The sequence below is a fragment of the Camelus dromedarius genome, chromosome 3 (assembly GCF_036321535.1).
Source record: "Camelus dromedarius isolate mCamDro1 chromosome 3, mCamDro1.pat, whole genome shotgun sequence".
Lineage (NCBI taxonomy): Eukaryota > Metazoa > Chordata > Mammalia > Artiodactyla > Camelidae > Camelus > Camelus dromedarius.
This window is the reverse complement of record NC_087438.1, coordinates 22376397-22403759: the sequence shown is the minus strand read 5'-3', so window position 1 is coordinate 22403759 and position 27363 is coordinate 22376397. Positions and strand designations below refer to the sequence as shown.

General features: G+C 42.8%; 1 protein-coding gene across 4 annotated transcripts in view; it reads right to left on the bottom strand.

Moving 5' to 3' along the window:
- The window catches only part of PDZD2 (PDZ domain containing 2), a 339218-nt gene that overhangs the window by 35362 nt on the left and 276493 nt on the right, over positions 1 to 27363 (bottom strand). For all 4 annotated transcript variants that reach the window (XM_031443609.2, XM_031443618.2, XM_031443633.2 and 1 more), the window contains 6 exons: positions 15893 to 16004; positions 7765 to 7910; positions 4587 to 4706; positions 3646 to 3760; positions 1143 to 1216; positions 778 to 1003 (listed from right to left, as the gene is read on the bottom strand). In XM_031443609.2, the coding sequence (XP_031299469.2) occupies positions 778 to 1003; positions 1143 to 1216; positions 3646 to 3760; positions 4587 to 4706; positions 7765 to 7910; positions 15893 to 16004 (793 nt within the window). The remainder of the gene's footprint in view (positions 1 to 777; positions 1004 to 1142; positions 1217 to 3645; positions 3761 to 4586; positions 4707 to 7764; positions 7911 to 15892; positions 16005 to 27363) is intronic.

Sequence of the window (27363 nt, the reverse complement as noted above, 5' to 3'; positions counted from 1 at the left end):
AACCATATTCTTCGTTCTTTAAAATGTTAGCTCTAGAATTAAGCTAGTCAGTGACGTTTTTTAACATGAGTCTCTGACACACAGTGATTCATCTGGAGAGAGCTGTTAAAGGACTTTGTGCTACTGGTAACTTCCCTTCTGTATGGTTAGGCCACTCAAGATGGCTGTTCTCTTGCTCTCCGTAAATCCCCTGCTGGGTCCACCAGTGTCTGCTTCACATGCACCCAGCTCACATGACTTTCCTGCCTACACATTCACCCCAGGACTCAGCTAGTGATTGTTCTTATCAAACGGGCAGTGAGGGGTGTGACCCTCTGCTGGTTTCCCTGGTAACAAATGAGCCAACCTGACATCACTTCCCTCTATAACTGCTAACCTTCCCCTTCCCCCAGGAGCCAAGACCACCACGACGTCCCGCTCTTGGTCCACTGCACACAGTGGGGTGTTGCTCTAGGGACTTACTTAAGACATGTAAGCTCCCCCTACCCACTAAACCATTGATGATTCTGCACTGACTCCGGGCTCTTTCTTGGTCTTGGCGCTGGGTGAGTACACGCCTTGTAGGCCTGCGGGGTGCAGCCCAACACCTTCACTTTGGTAAGATGACTAAAATCTTCACTTTTGATCCCACGGTCCACTTAGAGAATGCCCTCCATTGTTGATAGCAGATTGTTCCAAAGGGCCAATTCATAGGAAAATATAAAAAGCTAACCTAAGGATACATTACACATCGTTACTTAAGAGAATGTAAGGAAAGCGAGGACAAGCGGGTATCACCTTTGTTGAGGGTTACTTCCATGACAATTCTGTCCTTCGGCCCCGGGGCCTTTCGACCCAGGGACGAAGAACCGCCCTCATCAGCGCCTCCCGCCGAGGGTGCCCCACTGGCGTTGAAGCTTGGGGAGCTAGATCTGCTCATGTGTGTGGGTGTCGAGCAGGGCGTGAGGCTCGGGCTCACGAGCTTTGTGCGTACCGTTAACACAAATAATCCACTCCGGATTTGCTGCGAAAACAAGGAGAAAGTAGGCTAAAACATTCAGACTATCCTGTATCAAACAGTTAAAAAAAAATCACCAAACCCCAACCAGAAGGAAATAAAGAAAAACAAAGAAGATAAAGGAGATCAATAAGAATGTCGTTACCTTAAAGGTATGAATGGCTTCTTGAAATGTCAAGCCCTTGATTGGTATTCCATTTACATCTAGGATTTCATCCCCTAGTGACCAAATTTGAGAATTATATTAACATCAAGCTTTCGTTTACTGGAATCTAACTGCTTGGTCAGTACCAGAATAAGATACCATATGGTCTCTGATTTACAACTCTATAAAATGAATTTTACTGTTCCAGCCTACTTTCATTTGCTTAGCTCCCAGGAATGTCACAGAATGGGACAGTAAATGACAATGCATATTCTTTTACAGTAATTCTGTATCTCCATCTTGAATTAAAACAACTTTAGGAGGCATCAAGATTTTATTCTTTAGCCATTGCCAAGTCTGATAATAGATGTCCTTCATTTAGAGATCAAACTATGAAACCTGAATAGCAAGTCTTTTCTTCCATAGTCTTCCTTCTAAAATTTAAGCCCACTGGCAAGGAAGCATGAACACATATAACGTGTGACAAGCCACTCCTGTGTTTGCAGGAAGACATGCTCCCTGAGCCTGGAGAATCATCGTGGTGTGTGCAAAGTGGTTTCAAAGACAGAGACAAAAAAGTTAGGAGGTAGTATCTAGGAATGACAGCCCCACCTCATTCTGCCTGGCAAGGTACCGTGTGCTTCTAGATTACTGTAGACTAATATCAAACTTGTTTTCTCTCTCTCTCTTTTCTCTCAAACTATCCTGGACTCATTTTCAACCCCAAGAAGGCACAATCAGGTCATTTTTCAAGCTGTTGATAGTATCTGCCGAGAACATAAAAGAACTTGGACATCCTGTTGACTTATCAGAGCTAGTTTCCAGTTTGTACTCTTGTGACATGGTCTGTTTTTTTGGAATAACAGTTCATCAAAAACACTACAAAGATGCCCCAGAGAGAAGACAGATGAGCCTTGCACAGCAGTGGAGTACAGAAGAGGAACTCCCTTTACCTATAACAAAGTGCAAAGCAGCCTAAGAACACACATTTTCACCTCTGGTGGACAGCCAACCCCAGGGGCACGCTGGGTATCCATTCAAGGAGTCCTGTATGTGAGTTATAAAAGATAGCATTACCCCATCTGTTTGGTATGTGCCTTCTCTTTGCTGCGATTACAGAAGTTGTAAAATAAGTGAAATAATCTGTTTAAAAATCACCCGGCATAACCAATTACTCAACTAGGTGAGGTTTTGGGTTTGTATCCACCTGGGAAAAGGATAGACACATTAACATGATTGCTCATGCCCTTAAAAGTCTTTCTACAAGATTACTTGAAAGACAGATCATTCAACAGGTTGCAAATTCATTCTGATGACTTACGTTTATTGTAAAGGAATGCATACGAAAATACAGAATTTAGGAGAAGCAAGTGCTATCAACCTCTAACTATCGATTTTTTCTCCATTTTGCTCCATTCTACCAGCATTGCAGGATAAATTTCAATCAGGTGAACACATGGCACATTCATGATGAAAACGCTCTGCTAGAATTTTACATTGTTGTGAAACTAGACACAAACACCACCTAGGAGTTAACCCTTCCTGTGAGAGAGAAAGAAATATTCCGCCATCAAAATGTTAAGCCTGGTCATGGCTTATCGGCAGCACACAGGCTTCTAGGGTCGCTCTGCCTACAAAAAGGGAGACTCCAATTCACTATTTTTAGTTTTACAAAAATAAGCTGGTTAAACACAACAGCACCTATACTCAGACCAAGTGAACTGAACAGCCACAGCATTTTTTGTGGTAACTAGATATAGTGTGACTTAATCATTCCATGCAGGAAGATATTAATAAGGGAAAAAAGATGAGGATTCATGCAAGAGTTCTGGGAACTAATGCACAGTATGGTGCCCAGAATTAACAATACTGTGTTACGTACTTGAAAAGCGCTAAGAGAGTAGATGTTAAATGCCCTCACCACACATGCACACAAAAGGTCATTATGTGAGGTGATGGACATGTTAACTAACATTGTTAGGCAATCATTTTGCAATATATGTGTATCAGATCATCGTGTACACCTTCAACTTACACAATTATCAATTTTATCTCAATAAAGTCAGGAGCAAAAAAATGCTTGCTTAGTATGTTTACATGCAGCAAAATGGGAGGTGCCATGGAGGATGTGAAAGGTGTTTATGTACTCCAGCCCTGAGGCAAGAATGCACTATACGCTCTCAGGAAATTTTCAAGGCAAGGAACACAATCAAGGTCCAAGGGGACAAGAGAGACATTTAAATACCTAAATAAAAATATCAAGCCACTTCTCACACAATGTCTCATTTAATCCTCACAACCCTTAAAGGTGGGTATTAATATCCCAGGTTACATCAATTGTACAAGGTCATGATGTGGAAAGTGCTGAATTCAGCCCAGATCTACTTGACTACCAAGCCCACAGCCTTAGCTGCTGTGCCATTTGCTTTACACCTTGCAAGGGAGCAGATTCTCCTAAATCAGAGTGCGGTGCCCAAGGGGACCGCCATGAAGTTTCTCCTACCTTCTTTAAGTCTTCCATCCTCTGCAGCTGACCCATTTGGAAAAATGGTCTTGACAAAAATCCCCATCTGTCCTCGAATGCAGTCTCGACCGCCAGCAATGCTAAAGCCAAGGCCCTACATGCAAACCAGATGGGGGTCCAGATTGTTACTGAAGTATTTAACTGAGGGCATCAGTCCCTGGGGCTCTATTTCACTGAAGGCGCCCTTCCCATTGTAGTATTTAACGGTCCTTCCCAACCAGGTTCGGAGTTAAGCTAACTAGCTGTAAAGTCAACTTTGTGTTCCCTTCACCATTTCCCTCCTCAGATCCATTTGCATTATGCTAGCTATGCATTACATTAAAAGGAGAAAGTTTTGGGTAAACAAATGAAATTGCCAATGTTTGACAACCTATGACCTCCAAAGATGCCAATTTCACACAGGTCAACTAACAGCTCATGAAAGTCATTTCATGCTATGCAGGTGCCATATTTGTTTTATTCTTTTGTTTCAGTCTTTCCAGTTTGTATAATATCAAAATGAGCATTTTGATATTTGTGTAATATCAAATTATTTGTATTCTTCTTCTTATGATAATGGCAATACCATGAGATTCATTCAAAAGGATAGCTGAGAGTCTTCCCTGAAGCTGCAGGGTCTGATTTTCTTTCAATAATGGTAAAAGTTGGGGCCTTCACTTCATCTTTGATTCTGCCCTAGCTGGCAGGTGGTGACTCCTTAAATCATAAGGGCAAAAAGGGTAGGACAAGGTCACTTGGAGGCCACAGGAGAGCATGCCAGGGAATCCACTCAGATCCACCCAAAGGCCACTTAATCTGTTCTTCTTCATACTTCTCACTTTTTTTTTCATGTAAAAGCAACAACACTAAAAAGTAAGCATTTCACAAATATATGCTAACGTTTACCTGGAGAGTAAAATGGTGCACAGAAAAGCGCTCACCTTGCCTTTTTCTTTGTACAGCCCAATAATAGAGATGACCGATGGCCGAATGAGTCTCCAAGGAGATTCCACCTGAGTAGCGCTTAGCGAGCGGGTGGACTTCTTCACAATGTGGTATTCCTAAAAGCCAGCACATGGCAAGGTCAGGGACGGACTCACTTATCCTGCTGTGGTCTCTGACATAAAAATACACTCAGATTTGGAAAATCTCAGTGGTCTTTTGTGTTAGCCGTTTTGCTCGGGTCTATCTGGTCCAGAGGCTTAAGTAAAGTTTACTATAAAGAACATTGAGGGAGTAGCCCCTCCTTCGATTGACCCCCGTGCCTTCTTCCTCCACATCAAGAACTGCTTGGAGACCACCTGGTGCTGCTCTTCTCTCAACCCCACTCCGCACACCCTACTTCTTGCTTCCGCGAGTGGAGTTAGGAACCAGAAACCAAGGGGCCTCACAGATGCAGAATGATCATCCTCTGGTCAGGTTCTCCCTTGGAAGTCACCCGTGCCCCCATCCCAAATTCATAACCATGGTTAGAAAGTATCTCACCATTTTAAGCTTAATTCACTCACTCAAAACTTAGTAAGCCTTTGTTTTTTCTAAAACCCAAACCACAAACCCAGACAACTGTTATTCTATATTAAAAAAAAAAAATCCCGCTGAGAAACTGCAGGAGCTTCAGTTCTAATCCCTCACATTTGGAAAATAAAATACTTTCCCACAAGCCACACTTTCCCTCTCTGGCACGCAGCGGCTCAAAAACCTCAACTGCTTTTTCCTGCTCCTCACCCGCCATGTACATGTGTATTAGCAGGGGGCACTATTTATAACACAAACAAGAGAGTGAATGAATGAAGTACTAAAGCTCTGCTACAGCCTAGCTCCCGGTTACTCTTCCTGGAATGTACATTTCTCAAATGACACAGATATTCTCACATAAATTTAAAAAAAAGTCACTTCATGTTTAATATGAGAAAAGAGACACCAGAAAATAGTTTTTACCCTTAATTAGTATAGTTTACATTCAAAGGTAGAAAAGAGATGTCTGCTAATAATATTTTGGTATTCCTGGCAGCTTAGAACAATTATATTTGCAGTTTTACAAAATTATCTGTCAGCCACTTTGGCCTCCCAGACTCTGATTCATTAAAAAGATGATGTTGGTTTGGCAAGGTTATTACCCTTACCAAAACCGTCATGGAGATGGCCAGACACAGCCCGTGGGTTTGCAACCCGTGAATACAGAGGTTCATGTGTAGACTCATAAGGAAACTCCTCCTCTGAGCTCCAGTCTCCAGCAGCACCTCATTTCATCTTTCCTTTGGGAACCAAGGGGAACCAGAGGCCCGCATGCTTCACTGTTCTCTTGAAAAGAGTTTCCGGGGTCCCACTGCACTTTCCAGACCTCTGTTGTCCAATATGGCAGCCACGAGCCACCTGTGGCTATCTATATTTAAGTTAAGATGAATTCAAGTAAAAAATGCACTCCTCAGTCCCACTGGCCACGTTTCATGTGCTTTATAGACACAGGTGGCTGCCCTATTGGGCAACACAGGCATAACACATTTCCATCACTGCAGAGAGATTTCTTGGATAGCTCTATTCTAGACAATACTCAGTGCAAGGAGAGAGAAAAGGAAAAAAAAAAAAAGAAAAGAAAAGTTGAATCCTGGGAGGAAAAGAAAAGGCAGAAAATAAGAAGAGAAGACAAGAGAAAGAACACTCTGAAGAGGAAAAAAAAGAGTTTCTTTTTAAAAAATCTTCACTAGCCTGTGCTTCCTGGTTCCTGGGAGCCTGGTTAGAAATAGATATTTCTGGGCTATAAACAGTGTTAGATTCCCTCAGCAGGTCGGTTAGGAAATCACCTCAACGCCGGGCATCCTTGGCCATGGTGGCAGCAAGCCCCCTCTCATCTTCGCACTAACTGAACTAACTCAAACAGTCTGACAACGTGGCTCTCCTACGACTTCCTGATCTCCCCCCGACTTTGCTGCTCCAAATGGATCTTTCTGGGCAGGCCACAGACCTGCCTCCAGACACGGGTCTGGAGGAGCTTTAACCAGACCCCGTGCAAGTTCTTTGCTCTGCTTTTTCTCCAAGCTCCAGCTCTTGAGTTGCCCTTGTGTGGATTCAACACGAGTTATCTCCAACAGCAACTGCCTGTGAAACGTGGACACTTTTAAACCGTGTTGGTCAGGTCAAACGTCCTCCACAGTGATTCTGGCATCTCACTTTGAGAAAAATACTCGACCGCTTTGAGACTCAGCTCTCTTATCTGTGAAAGATGATACACCAAAAGCAAGGGCCCAATCCAGAGGCCCAAACCAGGTCTTTCAGAACTCAAGAGTCTCCAAGCACCTACAGGTGTCCCTGTTGCCACACCCTCCTCCCCATCCCTGCTTCATTGTGGGCCTGGGGACAAGATGCCAGTGACTCTTCTTGAGCCCTCTGGCTGATGGCACCAGGACTCGAAAAACACTCCTCGAGTTCCCCAGACACTGAGCCTGCCTCCAGCTTGGTCCTGAGACGTCCACCTGGCTGTGACGGGGCTGAGGGTGATGTCACTGAGGAGCTCCTGGGCAGGGTGATGGAGCCCCAAGCTCTCCTGGGGACAGAACATGCACATCACCCCTACCTCACCCGTCTCTGCAGCCTCCCTGACCTGGGCTGTCCGAGTCATTACTGTGTAACAGGGAGACCCCAGGCACGGCGCGCACGTGCACACACATTCCCTCCCTCTCTTGCACGTCCCCACACCCACCCGCCACCGGCTATGCTGACACGTGACACACCCACTAAACGAGATGGTGGTTCACCACAGACCGTGAGGCGCCGTTGTCTCCTGGCAGTTGAGAGCCGCTCTCGTTTCCAAAACACACAGTAGGAAGAGGATCAAGATTTTGAACTCCGACAAGGGATTTTTTTCCTTCTCTACTATTTTCACATCTTAGGCTGCCTTCCTTTTAGCCTCCCCAGCTAGACCTCACTGACAGTACTCTATCTCTACACCCAAATGCCCCTGGCCCCCGCAGAAGGGAAGTTCTTCAGGACACTGAAGCTCCTGCTGGTCTCTGAAAGAATCAAAGAAAACCTAGGGACCCAGGGCTGGTAACATGCTCTTCGTCCCTAACCAAGTAACTGAGCCTGGAAAAAAAAAGCAGGGGGCCCCACGGCCCTGCCTACCTGTGCTGTGCTCGTGGAGTCCAGCAGCTGGGGAAGGGAGTGCTTCCGGCCGTCTCGGGACACCTCCAGCATCCTGGCCCGGGGGTCCCCGTTCCGCACCATCAGCTCATTGTATTCTTCAACAGACTCTAGACGGTGTACACCCCCTTGAAACAACAGAGGGAAAACGTGACTGGATACAGAATGGAAAGAATCTAAAGAGCATACACAGGTGTCATCTCAGTGCCTTTACACCCACATTCACGGTCTCTCAGAAGGCCAGGTGTCCAGTGCTTTCACAGCGCCCAGCTCACCGCGGTCTACCATCCAGCTCTGCATAAGCTAGATGTGTGTTGAGGCCATAGTGCCAGACTACGAAGAAAGCGCTCATTTTTGAAGTGACCAGCTTGGATAAAGGGCAATGTTTATGTTTCATCCAAGTAAGATGGAGCTGTGGTTGATAAGGTAATAAACAACAGAGCGAATGCGTTCAGCAGATGCCTCTCTAGTGATGGAGGACTGTCACTCTGTGGGTGGTACTGTTCCATTGTTGGGGCAGCTGCTTTTTTTCATGTGTCGTAATGACTTTTTCAGTAAACTTTTAAAGTATAACAACTTACAGAAATGTGCACAAATCATTAAGGGTCCATTCAGTTCCATGAAATTTCACCAAGTGAACATGCCAATAACCAACATCCAGACTAAGAAACAGAATCGTACCAGGTCCCCAAATCCCCTTTTATGCCATTAACTACCCCCCTACCCAAGGTTAACCATTATCTGACATCACTGATTACTTTTGCCTATTTTCAAACAAGTGAACGCACGCAGTAAGTTCGTTCTTTGTATCTGGCTCCTTGTTCTTAGTTTTGTGAGTGAAATTCTGCCATGTTATTGCATGCCCATAGTTTGTTCATGCCATTTCTGCATACTATTTTATTGTATAAACACATAACAACTTATTTATACATTCTATGCCTGAGGGACAACTGATTTGTTTCCAACTTTAGATCTAGAATAAGGGTCTGCAAACTTTTTTCTGTAAAGGCCAGATAGTAAATGTTTTAGGCTTTTATGGGTTACAAATGTCTCAGTCACACATTCTTTAAAAAAATTTTTTTATAATGCACTAGAAAGGTAGAAAGCCTTTCTATCTCTGGGCCATACAAATACAGCTGTGGGCAGTGGTTTGCTGACCCCTGATCTATACTGTCATTGGACATCCCATGCATGTCGTATCTGCTGCATGTACCTAGGAGGGGAGGGGCTGGGTTCCAGGTATGTGTTCACCATCACCACGTGGTATCACCAGGGTGCGTGAGTGCTAGTTTTATTGCATCCTTGTCATGCTTGGCAGTATCAGTCTTTTTAATTATAGCCATTCTGGCGGATATATATTGGTATTTCACTGTGTCTCACTGATGACTAATGAGATTGAGCTTCTTCTCAAATATTCAGGGCTGTTTTTCTTTTGTAAAGTTGTAAAGAGGCTGTTCAAGCCTTTTGCTCATTTCCTTTACTGGGTTTCTCTCTGTTAATTTAGTTTTTTTTTTTTAAATTGTTAATATATTTTGGATGTGAGTCCTTCATGGCATCTATGTACTGCAAATATCTTCTCCATGCCTGTGACTTGACTTCTCACTCTCTCAATGGTATTTTTTGATGAACAGAAGCTCATAATTCTAATGTGGAATATATCACACTCTCCCTTTACAGTTAGTACTCTTGTGTCTTAAACTATTACAGTAAAGATTTTTAAAGGGATCTTTATCAATACCTAGTTTTTGAGACACTATTTTAAAATTAAATAATTTGAGGGAATTTAATCTTTTAAAATTTATTTATTTTTTGTTGACATATAGTTGATATATCATATAAATTACAGCTGTACAATATAGTGATTCACAATTTTTAGGTCTTTTTTTCCCTTTCTTCTTTTTGTTCTCTTCTCTTGTGATGTGATGACTATCTTTAGCATTATGTTTGGATTCCTTTCTCTTTTTTGTGTGTGTACATCTATTATCGACTTTTGGTTTGCGGTTACCATGAGGTTTTGGTATAGCAGTCTATATACATGTATGACTACACACATACATACACACACACACATATATACACACACACACAGGATTGTTTTAAGTTGCTGATCTCTTAATTTCAAATGCATTTTAGACACCCTGCATTTGTATTCTCCCCTCACACTTACTGGTTTTGATAACATATTTTACATCTAATTATTTTGTGTATCGTTTAACTGCTTATTGTGGGTAGATGATTTTACTATTGCAATTAAGCTCTGCTGGCCTTTAAAACCAAATGCTCTTGGGGCTCTTTCTCCTAATGCAGGAACCTCGGGCTGGGCAGCCGGACGTGGGGCTCAGAACTCTCACGCCTCTGCCACTTAATTATTCTCCAGTGTGTGGGTTGCCTATCCAAGGGGTATGAAGCTCGATTATATCACAAGCACACCCCTCCTACCATCTCGCTGTAGTTCCCTCTTTATGTTTCCAGTTGAAGAAGGTCTTTTTTGGTAGGTTCCAGTCTTTCTTTATCGATGGTTGTTTAGCAGTCAGTTGTGTGATTCACAATTTTTAAAGTTTACTCCATTTATAGTTATTATGAAATATTTGCTGTATTACCCGTGTTGTATAATATATCCTTATAGCTTACTTACACCTAATAGTTTGTACCCCTTAATCCCTTAACTCCTATATTCTTTATCAGTTCATCTGTTGAGGGACACTTAGGTTGCTTCCATATCTTGGCAATTGTAAACAATGTTGCTCAGAACTTTGGGGTGCATTTATACTTTCTTTTTTTTTTTAACATTTTTTATTGATTTATAATCATTTTACAATGTGTCAAATTCCAGTGTTCAGCACAATTTTTCAGTCATTCATGGACATACACACACTCATTGTCACATTTTTTTCTCTGTGAGTTATCATAACATTTTGTGTATATTTCCCTGTGCTATACAGTGTAATCTTGTTTATCTATTCTACAGTTTTGAAATCCCAGGCTATCCCTTCCCACCCTCCACCCCCCCGTAACCACAAGTCTGTATTCTCTGTCTGTGAGTCTATTTCTGTCCTGTATTTACGCTTTGTTTTTGTTTGTTTGTTTTTGTTTTTGTTTTTTAGATTCCACATATGAGCGATCTCATATGGTATTTTTCTTTCTCTTTCTGGCTTACTTCACTTAGAATGACATTCTCCAGGAGCATCCATGTTGCTGCAAATGGCATTATGTTGTCGGTTTTTATGGCTGAGTAGTATTCCATTGTATAAATATACCACTTCTTCTTTATCCAGTCACCTGTTGATGGACATTTAGGCTGTTTCCATGTTTTGGCTATTGTAAATAGTGCTGCTATGAACATTGGGGTGCAGGTGTCATCCTGAAGTAGATTTCCTTCTGGATACAAGCCCAGGAGTGGGATTCCTGGGTCATATGGTAAGTCTATTCCTAGTCTTTTGAGGAATCTCCATACTGTTTTCCACAGTGGCTGCACCAAACTGCATTCCCACCAGCAGTGAAGGAGGGTTCCCCTTTCTCCACAGCCTCTCCAGCATTTGTCATTTGTGGATTTTTGAATGACGGCCATTCTGACTGGTGTGAGGTGATACCTCATTGTAGTTTTGATTTGCATTTCTCTGATAATTAGTGATATTGAGCATTTTTTCATGTGCTTTTTGATCATTTGTATGTCTTCCTTGGAGAATTGCTTGTTTAGGTCTTCTGCCCATTTTTGGATTGGGTTGTTTATTTTTTTCTTATTGAGTCATATGAGCTGCTTATATATTCTGGAGATCAAGCCTTTGTCAGTTTCACTTGCAAAAATTTTCTCCCATTCCGTAGGTTTTCTTCTTGTTTTACTTCTGGTTTCCTTTGCTGTGCAGAAGCTTGTAAGTTTCATTAGGTCCCATTTGTTTATTCTTGCGAATTAGAGTTTTTGGGGTTTTTTTTCAGATGTATACCTAGGAGTGGGAGAGTGGAATTGCTGGGTCATGTGGTAATCCTATTTTTAATTTTTTTTTTTAATCTGTAAGTATTTTATTCCATTTTCAAAAGATACTCTCACTGGGCATAGGATTCTAGATCAATTCATTTTTTAGCCCTTTAAAATGTTATATATTGCCTTCTTGCTTACATTTTTCTGAAAAGAAGTCAGCAAACCTTCATTTTGTTACCACCCTGTATATAATTTCTCCTCTAGTTGCCCTATTTTTAATTTTTTGAGAAACCTCCATACTGTTTTCTACAGTGGTGGCAGCAATTTACATTCCCACCAATAGTGTACGAGGGTTTAAGGGACTTTAATCTTAAATGATGGATCAATTACATTGAATATAACTATAATCACATTACAACGTTTACATTATACACCATATATGTGTATATGCATGTATATATACACGTTTGTGTATAAAGCTATATATACATATAGATTCTTTGAACTGTCAAAATATCCTAGACTATGTAATGTTTCATTTGATGACCTAAAATTTCAATTTATCTAAAAATATCTCAGGAAGTTTTTCATGGAATAAAACAAGATGATTTTGTACTCTTTTAAAAACGATCTATTGATGAGCTTTTAATAATGATGGAAAGTTAGAGTAGCGCTGATACAGTTATATTACAATGGACATCACTAAAGGTTTGGTTTCTCAAAAATTACTTATATTTGTGATACAAATTGCAGGTTTTCAAACACTTGAAATTCCTTTGCAATCAAAGAAAAACTTTCATTTAAAAAGATCACAAACCTAAAGCATTAACATGGATAAATCAAAAATACCAAAATTGAAAGGGAAACTTGCTGGCAAAATAGGAGGTGTGAAGTAAAGAAAACTGGTTAGAACGTTAGGAAAAATGTTCCATGAAATCGCGTTAGTCATTTTGGGGCCAGACTGGGCAAAACCTGAGCGGAAATGGCTGGAACCTCTTTACAGAACCTCCTTAATAATTCATGACTTAATAATTCACAACCAGTTGATCTATCTTGGCATGCTTACTCATCTGAAAAAGATTTATTAGAAGAAAATTCCTTTTGAGCTGACAGGGAAGCACTTGCCATCAACAGAAGAGAAACCACATACGGTAGTGTCTGTAGATAATATGCTGATATGTGAATACCAGGGTGACTCACTTTAAGAAAATATGAAATAGATACCCAAGTTTACAGGACAGAGAAATTAGGAGCTGATCACATTAAAATCTCCTGTATTCAAATGTCTTTAGACTGAACATATTTCACAGCACTGAATGAAGAACCAATTCCTTAAGCCTGTTTAACGTGCCTCCAAATTACTTTTCCAGTCTTATCTCCCACTACTCTGCTGCATGAATTCATTGCTCTAGCCTGCTGATTCTCAAAGGAGAGGTTCCATCCTCCATTGGCATCCTTTCCAAAACTGGGGAGCGTATAAATATCTCTTGACGTTTTACCCAACTTTGCCCGCACCATCACCTCCCATGCCAAGTCTCCTTCCCCCTAATCTCTCTGCTGGGTTGAATCATTGCTACTATTAGATTACTGGATCTTTCAAATAGACGAGGAGGAAAAACAGTTGCCAAAAACTTCTCTAACCAATTCTTTTCCCATTGTCCCTAAATCTTTCTCATGCATTTTATCCCAAGTCTAGACCACTATTTTCCGCCGCAGGTGTTCCACCAAGTCCTGTCAACATACTGGCCTTCCTTTATCCTGCATCCTCTGGATGGCTTTCCCCAGCACCACGACCCAGAGAGACTCCCAAACTCTGTACCTCTTAAGCGTGTCTTATCATCACGTACAAGTTCTTGAGAATCTTCCTGTCTGAACCCATTCAAACATCTTCCCCTCTTGAGAGGGAAAGAGAACAATGATAATGAAAATGGAAATGACAGTGATGAGCATGATATTAACGATGACAGTGGTAACGACGGTGGCAGCCACTACGTCGTGAGGGCCCCTTGCTGCCACATCTTGGAATGGTTGCACCATGTGCATTCTCTCAACTGGATCTTTCAACAAATGCCGGCACTTAGAAGGCACCCACACTGATTTGCAGAATAAAGTTACATTATAAAGCCTCATCTTACAGATGAAAAAAACAGAGACCCAGAGAAGTCAAGTCACATGTCCCAGGTCACACAACCAGTAGTGGCAGAGTTAGGAATTGAACATGGTTCTTCCTGACTTCATGCATGTGCTTCTTCTGCTATATGTCCTTGTTATGGCATTGGATATGGGAAAAATATAGGAACAGAGGGTGGCATCCATTTGTGGCAAAGAGTAGCCAGTTCTGGATTTACTACTGAGCTGAATGTCCTGCATGTTCAAAACTAATAGTATGAACACAGAGAATCATGGACCTGGGAGGTTGTCAGTAATGTCCCCCTCCCCACATCTATATCTGTAAAGCCCCACACTGGGGAATGGGATTCCTTCTAAGATCCACAGGAAGCTAAGGGGTGGGCAGGAAGAATTCTGCTTGGAAGGCAGTTCTTTTTGCTGACTGAATGAGTGACCTTTGGGATCCCCTTAACTTCTCTGTTCTCACTCATAAAATGAGGAATGTGATAGCACTGGTTTCAAAGGTCCCTGTACTTCCCCAGAGCTCTATGACCCTCCCCTGGGAACAGTCTATAAGGTGCCAATCAGACAGCTGACCTAAAGATCTCCTCCCCTCCCCCCTCTCCCCACCCCTGCGACCCCACCCCAAACACACACAGGATTTAGATGCATTTCTCTCAGTCGTGCCTCAGGGCTGAAGGGGAGCTGGTCATTATCTCCATGGGAGGACCATTAGCATGAGCCCCCCTGCAAGACTTAAGTAGCTTCTGATTGTCACGTTGCTTTTCGTGGCAAACCCACATCCTAACACTCAGACACTACCTAATTAGTCTGAGTTACGAATACAAAGCCGTTCATTTTGTTACCCAGGGTTTTTTGTTTTTGTTTTTGTTTTTGTTTTTTAAAGTGGATGTATTCTATGGTCCTAAACTTGCCACCTTACCTGAGAATAGTAGAGGGGCAGGCAATGTGGGCGGGGGTGCTCTTGGCTGGCAGCCACAGACATCACCCCTCCAATGATTTTGGAGGCAGGAAGATGCAACTGACATTTTGGGGGGTGGTAACACCATGCTTTGCACTAGGTGCTTTTCCATGTGTTTTTTGTTTGTTTTAATCTGCTCAGCCTTTCAAAGTCAGGACTGTCATAGTTCCTTTTTTAGGTGAGGGAGTGGAAGTTTAGGAAGGTTAAATAACCAGCTCAAGGGCTGAAGAGTAAACTGGATTCTGCTTTTCCTGCTAGACCAGAGGTCTTTTCCAGGTGGGAACCAGGGCTGATGTCTCCATGAGACCAACAGACACAGTGCTGAGGGCCCCTGCCACTTTTCAGGGCCCGCAGAAATACTTTAATTTTTTTTTAATTCAGAAGAAAAAAATGAACATAATAGTAATGAATAGATCATAATTAATCCAGCTTGTGTATTTATAGCAATGCAACTATAAAATATAATTTTTAGTTTTCTTTTTTTCCTTTTTCCCAGTCGAAAGAGCCTGTCTAGGAAAAAGTGCCTCAGACCATGAAAGTCACAATGGGTCCCCACACACAGCCTCAGACTCTCTCAGGGCCAAGGCCAGCTGCTCTGAGGATACACCCAGGAAATGTCAAATCTATTTATTGCAAAAGATAAACTCCACCCCAATTCCATCCCATTTCCCCTCCTGTTTAGTTGAGATGCAGATTTGATGTTAAATAAATAGCTATTTGCCCCATGTTCTGATGGACCACCAAGGGTTTAGGGGAGAGGTATGCTTGCTGGGAAGACAGGCCACCAGGAATATCTTATCATGAAAGGGTCACCTTAAGCCCTGTTGAAGTAAATGAATCAAACACAACAGGAGACTTAAGTTTAAGCAGAGACAAACAGAGATGTTGACATCACTTCTTTATGACTCAGATGAAAATACTCATGTGGGCAGCCAGGCTGAAGGCAGTTGTTATGCCCGGGGCATGTACCATTAAAAGAGAGAACAATTTTGAGGTTTTAAGAAAAAAAAAAAAAAGAGCTCATCCTGCTAATGACTTAATCTTCCCACTCCTGAGGCTGGATGCTCATTTTCAGGCAGGCGTATTAGGCAGAGTCCACTTACCTGAAAGACGACTCTTGAGCTTCATTTTACTGCTGCCCTGCTTGGGACTTTCCAAGTTCCCCTTGGATTCCTCGGGGCCACATGCATCCTGGGGCTCCTCCGTCCCAGGCATCTGAAATGCAGAGAGCCCAGAGCTGACGGGAGAGGCTGGCTGTGATCACTGATGCCATCCTCAAGGCTCAAGGTACAGCAGTATAAGTGTCATATGAGGAAAAAGTCTCATCGGATCAAAGCACAGCCCTTCAGATAACCTGGAACCACACAGCCTCATGTTGACAAGTTCCTCCTCAGCACCCATCTGACCAGCATCTCACCATGCAGCACAGGACCAGGGAGGTTTCAAACTGGAAAGGGCCCCAGGGGCTGTTTTGTCTCTTGAGAGAGCATGTGGTTCAAGGTCACCCAGGTGGTCACAAAGACACAGCTAGAGTTCAGGTCTCCTGACTGGTGGGTCAGTGCTTTTCCCTACAGTGCAAGCTGCAACAATATTATAACCAGAAATCTAAATTCAAATCTAAGATTCTTAAAATACAGTAAAGCTCCAGAGCCTGGCTAGCATGAGACTCTTAAAATACAGTAAAGCTTTGATTTTTAACTACAACCAAATAACTACATGAGCTACATGTAACCGAGTAACTACACTCCTGGGTCACTAGATATTCCATGTGTTATACTCCTGTTAAAAAGAAACATCAAGTCCAAAATGGAGTCACTTGTGCTAAGCTCCACTAAGACTTCATACCTAAAGTAACTGCAGTTTCAGACTCTCCTACGAGTAGAATTTTAAACCGGTCGATTTGGAATCTCCTTGTCAGTGAGGTAATATGCCTCAAATCCCCTGTTTTCTCTAAGGGACAGTAACCTTGTCTGAAATAATCTGATAATCAAGCAAGACCCTGTGGGGTCCTCCCTGATATGAATCTTTCTGGGTCTCCCATTTCTGGTTTGTAGGAAATAGACTTCATTCAGTCTCCTGGAGCTTCCCTGCATTCCAAAGGACAGATTCAGACAGTTGCTAATCAGGGAAAGGAGGGAATGGGAGGAGCAATCAAGAAACAATAGTGCAGCCTTGGGGCAGGGTCCCAGTTGTTTCTCAAGGAATATATACAACTATTCCTCAGTTCCTCTGCAAGAACTAAGGTCCCCCAACCCCTCCCTGCCTCTTGTTTATGGAAAAGTTGAAATCTCCCAGGCCTTAGATGGCTTTTTTTCTGGGAGACACTGCGTCCACTAGATTGCGGGTATTCTGATTAAAAGCAACTTTCCTTTTTGTTATCAAGACTGTTGCCCCCAGGATCATACCCCTGCCCCTCCCTCAAATAGAAACCAATTTCTCTTATCTAAGTCTCAGGGGGCAGCTGCAAAGAGAAACAAGAACTGATTAGAACCTGCGAGAAGCCCAAGATGGTGGAGGATTTGACTTCCAGTGGACCCTAAGCCTCATTATACAGTCATTATAATACATTAGCATGCTAAGTGACACACCCACCAGCACCCGGACAGCTGATTGCCATGACAACAGTCAGAAAAGTCCATATAAGGATGGAAAAGAAAGGCAATTGGCTCCAGCACACCTGGAATGAGGATATGATGCTGGAAGCTTGCCATAGAAGTCCACATGACCTGCCCAGGGCTGGAGCTGCCTCTACCAGCCATCTTGGCTGACAGTTCCCCCTCGAGCCCCTTTCTTTCCTTTTCCTCTTCTGAGCAATAAAAAAAACCATGCCCTTTGTCCCTCTGCCTCTGCTGCAAATTCCTTCACAGCCAGTGGCAAGGACCCACACTTTTATGGGCTCCCTAGTTTAGGGGTCTCTCTACCTGCTAACAGATCTATTCTTGTAACTTCCTTGTCCCACCCTCTTTCTTCCTATAAAACCTTCCATTTTGTACAACTCCTTGGAGTGCCTTTCTGCTTTCTAGACAAGATGCTGCCTAATGCTTGAATCCCTGAATAAAGCCAATTAGATCTTCAAATTTACTCAGTTGAATTTTGTTTTTAACACTCCTGAGTACTGATTAAACACCTTCCAGAATCAAGCACCACCCAGGACACACAGAGGCATCTACATAGTCAGCCTACACACCTGTAAGTTGTGTGTCTACATTATCAGACCCCAAGAGGTGATGTAGAAAGACTGACCCCAAAACCCTCCATCTGAGAGAGCCCAACATGCTAAGAAGAGCTATGCTTATTAGAGAGGAGAAAGAGATGCAAGCACTTAAGAATGTTTATATAATTATCTGGGGAGTAAATTTACATGCACAAAACTTAGGAGATACATCAAACAAATAAGCTCTCTCATTTGAATTTTTCTTGAGATTCTAGATTAAAAAAGTCATATTAATTAAAATAGACAAGATTCATACTAAGGAACATGTATTACTTTAAAAAGACACAGAAGATTTCCTTTATCACTTAGCAGCCATTGGAAAGTCATGTACTTATAATGTAAAAAAAAAACAAAACCCTGAATTTTAACAGATAATAAAAATTATACATTATATATCAAATTCAGTTTATGCAAATGTATAAAGCAAGCAGAAGAGTAATCTCCCAGCTTTTAAAAGAGGTAACTGTTTACACCTAAATCTTACATGTAACGTAAAAGATTTCGAAGATTTCCCCCATCCCCCTCAAGTTCAAGTATCTTTCTGGATGAGACGGAAAGAATAAAAGAAAAGGTCTGAGAAATGAGCAGATGTAGGCAAATTGAGGAAGAGGCATTGGGAAAACAAATTAATCTTGATATATAATACCGAGATAAATTTGGTGAATTCCTACCACAATGTCAGGGATTGGCAGGTCTCCAGGTTTAAATTAGGAATTAAAGGCAAGAACAGAACTCTGAGCGTGATTTTAGAGATTCTCTAGAAGGACATCTTTCTCGACACCAAATTGGGACATCACTTTATACACAGTGCAAAGAAGCCTCTTGGAGACACGCCAGGGATCGGGCACAGAAGGAGACGTGCAAATAGAACTCATCCAGGGAGAAGCCTCAGGGCCTTCCCTCTGCTTGGCTTAAAAACTTTATGGAAAGAATCTGTCTCCAGACTGTAAACAGTAATTACTGGAGACGGAGTTACATTCCTGGTTCTTTCTGGTTACACTACCTGACCCAGGCTCCCAGAGAAAGGTATTCCTTGGTTTGCAAGCCATTGCCTCCCCCGGTGCCCATGACGTGGGTGGCTTATTACACAGTGGCTGAGTCTCAAACCATCAGAAAGGCTGACTGAGAAGCTCACACCAAGGGAGGGAAACAATCCCAACCGACTGTTTCTGGACCTACGAGGTTTCCTCCTCCCCCTCCCCACTCCAGTTTTCCAGTACAGCCCCAGAGTTGCATACACTCTCAGAAGACTCACAGAAGGAAAGGGACCTGCCCGAGGCTGCTCAACTCATGACAGGCAAGGCTGCGACTTCACATTCAGTCTCTGGATTCCCAGCTTCATGTATTACCATGATATTTCCCTCCTCCAACCGAAGATGCTTTTCAATTAAGTTAATACTCCGGATGATCAATACTGTGCCACAGAGTTTTTCACCTCAAATTTTTTGCATTTAATTTTCACAGCAAACATGACAGATGAGGAAATATGACTGAGACCCTAGAGTAACACCCTTGTTTATAACACATATCCAGGATCTAGGGTAGACTGTATGTGACGAGAGTACAAAACGAGTGGTGTAGCTTTATAGGAGCTTTAAACGCACTAGGTCGAATCTGAAAATGTTTATGATGCAAACACAAATGATGTGAACTCTTCCTGATTTTCAGAATCTGAAAGAGGTGGTTTAGAGGAAAGAACCACAGCCTTAAGAAACAGGGTTTTCTTTGTTTTAAATCCTTAAATGTACCAAAGAATGAAGTGAGATTTGGATTCTATGATCTATAAAATACCAAAAGAAATTTTATGCTAAACATGGTGTATATAATATAACTACTGAAAGCCTGTAGCTAAAAGCTAAAATCAATCAGAATGACCCAGAGATATCTCATAGGGTTGCAGAAGACACATGGATGAGCTCAAGGCAGAGGGGAAATCTTATTTCACAACCCCCTGTTAGCATAAGGTTCTGGATTTAAATGAAACCATTTCCTCTTGTAACAAAACAAAACAAAACAAAAACCAGTCTGTTATGGTTTTAGGTAGCTTGTAACTCAATGAACAGGAAGTAGGTTGCTTAGATACATTAGTTCCAGATATTTCGGGAAGTAGCAACACACAAAGTACAATTTTGATAACAATGAACCTCTCTTTAGTCTTATGACTATTGCCTGAAAATGTCCACACTCTAAGAAAGTCCCTTGGCTGTATTCCCCCCACCCCCACCCCCCGATGCACAGAACAAATTAAACTGTTCTGGAAATGATGCCATTTTAGTTATTCTCAAATGAAATGTTCAAAAAGTTCTGGAAGGCATTTGGCTCAGAGAACCAGTTGATACAATCTATTATTTATCAGCAGTTTCTCATTCACGTGTCATATAACAATGTCATTATATTAATGGAATCTAATATAATTTGCCAATTTCCTAGTTAGAGCCTCTCTTTGCACAGTTTCCCATACCTGTAACCTAGGAGATTGTCTCTCAGTGAAGAAGAATCTCTAGCTTCTGGTTTTACAGGGAGTTGGTAGGGCAGCATGGTCAAGAATCCAGCTGTCTGGGCACAAGTCCTGGCTGCACTGTTTATTAGCAATTTAGACACTTTAGTCAACCTCTTTGAGCTTCACTGTTGCCACCTGAAGAACGGGACGTGAAGTAAGCATTAAACAATATAGGCTTCTGATTAAAGATGGCAGATTTCCCTCTTGAAACCACACTAAAACAATGAGGAAGAGATTTTTTTTTTAAATGAAAGACATAGTCCCACAAAGACAAAGAGAATAGAAGACAAGATCAACAAAATTCTAAAAAACCAGTAAGAAAACATATGGTAACAGATATGACTTGAGAAGGCTGAATCCTAAACTGGTGTTGGAGAAAACGCAAAAGCAACTCAGTCTGCACACAGAACTCCCACAAGGCTCAGGAGAGAGAGGATTCTCTGGAAGTGATGGTAAAGGCTGAAGCAGTGGGATAAGAAATGGCCCACACAGTTGGAAGTGATTGACATGGGTTAACAGTGGATGTGATTTGAGGGAGATTTCTGGGGTCAGGAGTGACCTAGACAAAGTTCTGAGAATTAATAAAGCCTGGGCAGCTAAGTAGAATAGGACCTTTGTAATTCATCACTGTCCTTGTCCTAACAGAACCAGCCTCCAAAGGAGACATAGGACTGAGATGGAATTTCTCCACTTCTCCTTGCTCTTCCGAGCTTACTCCAGAAATGCAGAATGGGAGGATGGAGGCTCCTCGCTGCACCAAAGTCGTCCATCAGCCAAAGAACATGGGAGCGTCGTTATCATCAGGCTGCTGTCCATTCAGAATACAGGTATTTTAGCCAGCAACAGCAGAAACCTCTGTCCCACTCTCTGTATGAACTATTAGCACATGAAGTGTATGCAAAGTATAGTGCAATTTACATGTTCCACAGGTAGTGACATGTACTGTGCCTGTAACATATTAACAGAGCACTGATGTCAGAGGCAGTTCTCTGATTATGTGAAATAGGGATGATAGTATTTATTTTTAAAGGGGTAAAATTACCTTGTAATTACCTTGTAGGATTATCATGAGGATTAAATAAGAATGCACTGCAGAGTATGAGTAGAGCACCTCAGGTGTATCACAGGGGCCTAATGAAGGTTTAGCTGAAATTTTTCAAAACCCCTCAAGCTTTCTCCCCACCAGGTCTCAGGATGCTTCTGGGTTTGATGGTTACATCGACCATGATTACAGCTCTAGACTACAGAGATGTACATTTAAATGTAGCAGTCTTCATGAATGAATAAAACCAAACAAATGGGCACCCAAGGAGAATATGCCACTTTCTTGGATTCAAGATGAGAAAAAAGCTCCAAGAAATTACTGCACACCTAACAGCTAAGAAGGCAGTTTTGAAGGCATGTGCCTGGGGAACTTCGGTTTCAGAAATCAGGTTTGCACAGGACACCACAGAGGATTTGAGAACACACTCTGGCCTGAGAACAGGAGCAATGGAAGAAAAAAAAAATAAAGAATACGTGATTATTATCGAGAGGAAGAGAGCCACCTCCTTGTAAGAAAGGATGAGATGTTAGCCGACAGACTGGACAGACATCAAGGGGAGATGAGACGGTGGAGTCCAGGGCAGCATGATGGGTAAGGGAAAAACACGTGCCAGTTCCTAACGATGACTCTTCAACTGGGCATCACAAAAGTGGGAGGTGCAGTTATTCCTAGATTTGAGGGAGGGACTGGGACCTAAGGAAATGTAACTGAGGAAGAGAGGCAAAACCACAGAGAACAGAATGCAACGACCCCCCCCCCCCACCAACACCATGGGGATCCCAGGACCGGAAAACAGTGAGAGATGTGATTTATAAAGTGCAGATGCAGGGCCTGAGCAAGAGGCTTTGGAACAGCTATACCAACAGGGATCAGGAAGTCTGGAGTCTGGACACATTCAAGGGTGAGGGGTGAGGAAGATCAGCGAGAGTGAACAAATTCCTGGGTAAATTTTAAAGGGCCAAAGATTTTTGTTGTTGTTGTTTGCCCCAACAAGAGTGGCCTGGGAGATAAATTAAATTAGGACTATATGAAAGCAAACAGACATCCCAGAGGGGAGCCGGGCAGGACGGTAAAAAGCCAGAACTTGACGCTGTTCTGGTGGGAGGACATCTCCTGGGTGGAATTAGCCAGCTCGGAGGTGGTGGCGGTCAAGGTGCAGCAGAACAATAGCGGCATTAGTAAACAGAGGCCTCACGGATTCCAGCTCTTTCACAGTGATGGGCCCCACGTGACAGAATCTAGAATTGTACTTTAGGAAAAAACAAACAAACAACAACAAACCCTGAGTCAGAGAACAAAGGAACAGGAGAAGTAAAAAAAAAAAAAAAAAAAAAAAAAAGGCACACAGATTTAGCAAGCCAGGCCATGAAAAAAGAAAGCAGTCTTCACTGAAAGAAGAAAAGTTAAAGAGAAACTTAAGTGAGTCCAAAAGAAGACAGATATGAAGCACTGGAGGCATAGCCAATTACTGCCTCCTCCAAAAGATCAACAACAAACGTAGCCGAAGGCAATGCTACTCCTGGAATATTCAAAACCCAGGGAAAGACAAATCTCGAGAAGCAGGTGGCAGAGGCATTAGCCCTTACCAGCTCATTAGGGACACAAGCTTCAGAATCGCCAGCAGCCGGTCTGGTTCATGAATCTGCAGAGGGTGTTTTTCCAGCTGAATACATGGGGGAGGAGAGATGCAGCTTCCTCCAGGCTAAGCACGTCTATGCCAAGAGACATGGAGATGGGAGAGGTGGCCCAGGACTGAAAATGCCTGCTCCTGGGAACTGGCAGCCCCATCAGAGGCACAGTCCACACCCAGCGCAGTCCTTCGGGGAGGAGGAGGCTTTCAACTCAAAGTGCAAATGCAAATCAAGAAGCTTCTGAATATAAAGGAAAAGCACTTTAAGTAGGACCAGGTTGATTTCCCACACCCAGACTGGGAGCTAGATTGCTGCCAGTGGGTTTGAGTTCCTGTTCATAGATTCCAAACAACGGCCATTGACTGATGGACATCCTCAGCTCACCTTTACTAACTGTTATTAAGTCTCTGCTATAGCTTTGGGAGGCCGTTCTCCTTGAGGCTCTTCCATTTCTGTGTAGCTTGTGGACACAGGCATAGGCTGTTTTTACTCTGGATTATCTTTCTTTTCAAGGATGTTTGTTGGGTGAATAGCCTTGAAGGTTTAGAGATAGTGGTCTCAGAAGGAAGGGGCTGGTTTGTTTACTGCCCAGTATAATAAAGAAAATGTCTCTTTCTGGAGCAAAGGGCAGTCAAGTTTGCTTCCAGCCCATCACAAAAGGTTCAGGTTGCCTACACTCAGGGCTCCTGTTTGCCGTGACGCAAATCCACTGTGTGCGCACCCACCTGAGCCCTCTGCATCACTCTCATGGGACTTGGCAGGGGGGAGTGGAAATTATGCAAACATGAACCTCTAGACTGAGAGTGAATCTTCAGCTGGGATTAGAGAAAGCCACAGGCTATGTGCTGTGCTATGAGTAATAAAGTCATTTGTCGCTGACCCAGGAATCTCATGTCTTCTACCAGCATCCATGAAACTGTAGTATAAAATCTCAGACATTTTTTTTTTTTTTTTAAAGTTCTTGATGTGGTCTTTGGCAACACTGAAAAAGGTCCTGGAAACAAAATTTTCCCTGGTCCAGGTGCTAGGGATTGGCTCATTTTTCAAAATGCCAAGGATGTGGGGCCAAAGACTTGAGACCACTGTGGGTCCATTTACTCTGTCTATTAGCATTTCATTAAAAAAAAAAAAAGTAAAGCACACAGAGACATGCTGTTGAACAAATTCAACTTTCTTGGAGCAAAAAGATCCATATCTGTCCCAGTAGAAAACAGCCTAGTCTGCAGACGCTGAATACACCCATCTCTCCCCAGCACCCAGCATCAAGAATCTCATTTGCTAAGATGGAACAAAGTAAGAAATTGGAGAGATCAAAGGAGGCCACTAAGTACTTTGGTTTTTAACTCAAAGGGCCGAGGAAATTTAAGTTTGGATGTTAATGATTTTAGATGTTAACATCTTTGGATTATGACTTGCAAGGGGATTTCAATTTGCTGGCATTTTAATTATTTCAGTATCATTATTATGTTGGCATTTTATCTCACGGCAGAACCTCTGAAAAACTGCACTGGACAATGTGGCTAGAAATAATTTTGGATGAGAAACAGCATAGGGATTGAGTTTTAGCTTCTGGCAAATTTTAGTCTTCTGGAGGTGGGGAACAAACCATCATTACCCATGAGACAGGCCCCTTGGGTCCAAATGAAAAGTCTGGTACTTAGAAATGTCCTATAACTGCTGTCCAAAGCATTTAGGAGACCTCCTTGAACACACTGTGACTAATACAATGTTTAACTCTGGGGCATCATCTGTCCTTCTCAGTTAACTCCTGAAGCCTTACAAACAAACCATGCAAAGCATGGCTTTTATCTCCAACTATTTCCATTGAGCAAGCATATTTGATCCCAAGGAAAACTGCAGGAGGACTGGTTACAGCCAGTTCATGCCATGCTTTTACGGTTCCCAACACTTAAAAAAAAAAAATCTGCAGATGTGACAGAAGACAACCAAGCTCCAAATCCCCAGGAAGCCGTGTCTGTTCGTCCCCCTGGTCAGTATTTAAGGACAGGGGAGCGTGGTGATTTCTCTTTCATGCTTCAGTCACACTGAGATTATTTTTAGGCTGCCAGAGGAAGTTCATTTTCCAGCTCTCTGGGGCAGATGTTTGAGTGACCAAAGGAGAACCAGATGGCCATCAGAGACGCCAGCGCTGGGAATGAAATGACCATTCAGAAAAAGGGAATTGGAACAACAATAAATCAGCCTAAAGGCGCAGGAAGCCTGCGAGTTGACTGCAGAAATTAAAACACAGACCTACTGCTACACTAGACTCATTGCTTTCCAACACAGAGGCTAACTCAGGACTGAAGAGGAAGACAGTGAAACTGGAAAGTCAAACTCGCCAACCCCCAGCAGGCTCTGGTGCATGAGGAGCGGCCGATGCAGCTGGGAGAAAAGCAGCAGCTGATGTCAACCGAGGCTCGTAGGCTGTGGCTTCGCAGACGACATAATATTGTCCTTGTTCTCTCTGAGCCCATTTCCGGTTTCCTCCCATTTATCATCCTCAAACAATGTGAATGGGCTTAATGCACTCCGTTGGCGATTATTTGGATGATTTTTATGCATACAGATTAAAGAAATCTCTTGGTCCCTTAGAAAGGTGAGGCAAAGGAGTCACCTTGAAGGGCACAGAAATGTAATCAGTTATTGGCCCACGTGTTCCCCTCCTGTGGTGGGTTTGTATGTGTCCTCAAGGGATTCTCAGTTCTTCCAAGGAAAAAAAAAAAACAAAAACCAAGAGATGTGGATGGCAAGAAGGAGAATCTGCACACGTCCCTCCTGGTACTGATTTCAAATTGAGGCGAGGCGAGTACAGACACTCTTTACAAAGCAGGAAGCTTTCACTTGTGCCATGTTCCCACGACCTAGCGATAAGACTGTGAGGTCTGGAGCTCTGCTTTGGGCTTGGGGGCTAGCTACAGAAGGCAGACCCTTGGGTTGTTTCACAGCAGGAGCTGGCTGGCTGCTCACCTTGGACATATCTCTCGGAGCAGCAAGGACTACGATAATGCTTTATCCTAAATTCCAGGATGATAAAATCGAGGTGGTTGTGTATGTCTGTAGGAAAATCTCAAGCCATACAAAAAGTAGACGTGAGAGAGCTATCAACCAAGAAAGGCATGCAAAATGACCTAAGACGTAAACAGGAAGGCTGGCAGGAAAAAAAATAAGGGGTAAACTATCTGAGCCACTGAGTCAAATCCAATTCAGCGATAATGTAAACGGGCCAGATTCTTCCAGTGCCTTTTTTCTAGGCAAACATTTTAGAGGAAGTTTTACGTGATTCTATGACTTACTTTAATAGAAAAAGGTTGTTTTAACTGGACATACCATTTAGACAGGTTTTAGATGAGTAACTAGGGGGGTGGATAGAGCGCAGTGGTAGAGTGTATGCTTAGCATGCGTGAGGCCCAGGGTTGAATTCCTAGTACCTCCATTAAATTACAAAAATAAAAAATAAAAAGAGTAACTGGTTGTGTTGAGGACATTGTGGTTAAGTCTTGGTTGGCTGCTAAGTCCCAGGCAGTACCCCAAGGTCTTCTGTCTTTTCCAGCTCAACGTGAGCTGTACTCTGAATTCTTGTTTTCCAGGGGTGGTGTTGAGTTCATGCTGATTCAGTGATATGTATTTCTAAGGGAATGTACTTCCTGAAGAGTCGGACCGGAAAGCGGTGCTCTGAGGAGCCCACAGGGGAAGCAGTAACAGGAGAGGCAGTCCCAGGCTCACACTTGATGTCCCACAGCAGGAGTCGGGCAAACTGCTGCCTGGAGGCCAGATCTGGCCCAACACCTGTTTCTGCAAAGTGTTACTGGAACACAAGCATGCCCGTTAGCTCACTTATTGCCAGTGACTGCTTCTGCACTACAAAGGCAGAGGTGAAGGGCTGCAACAGAAACTGTTTGGCCAGCAAAGCCTGAGATGTTTATGATCTGGCTTTTACAACTGCCGACCTCTCATCTATAGGAATAATTCATACCCTAGCCCCACCCATCTCCCCACCTCCATCCCAATGCAAAGTCATTATGGACAGACCTGAGAATTTTTTTGAGGAAACATAACTTTAAGAGTTAGAGAGAAAGTACTGACAAGCAGAGAGATCTTAAGGAAGCTGCTACCGGAGGCAAGGCTCACTGGTCTACCACGGGATTTCCTCTCAAAACATCTTTGTCAGCCAGGCTTTTGTG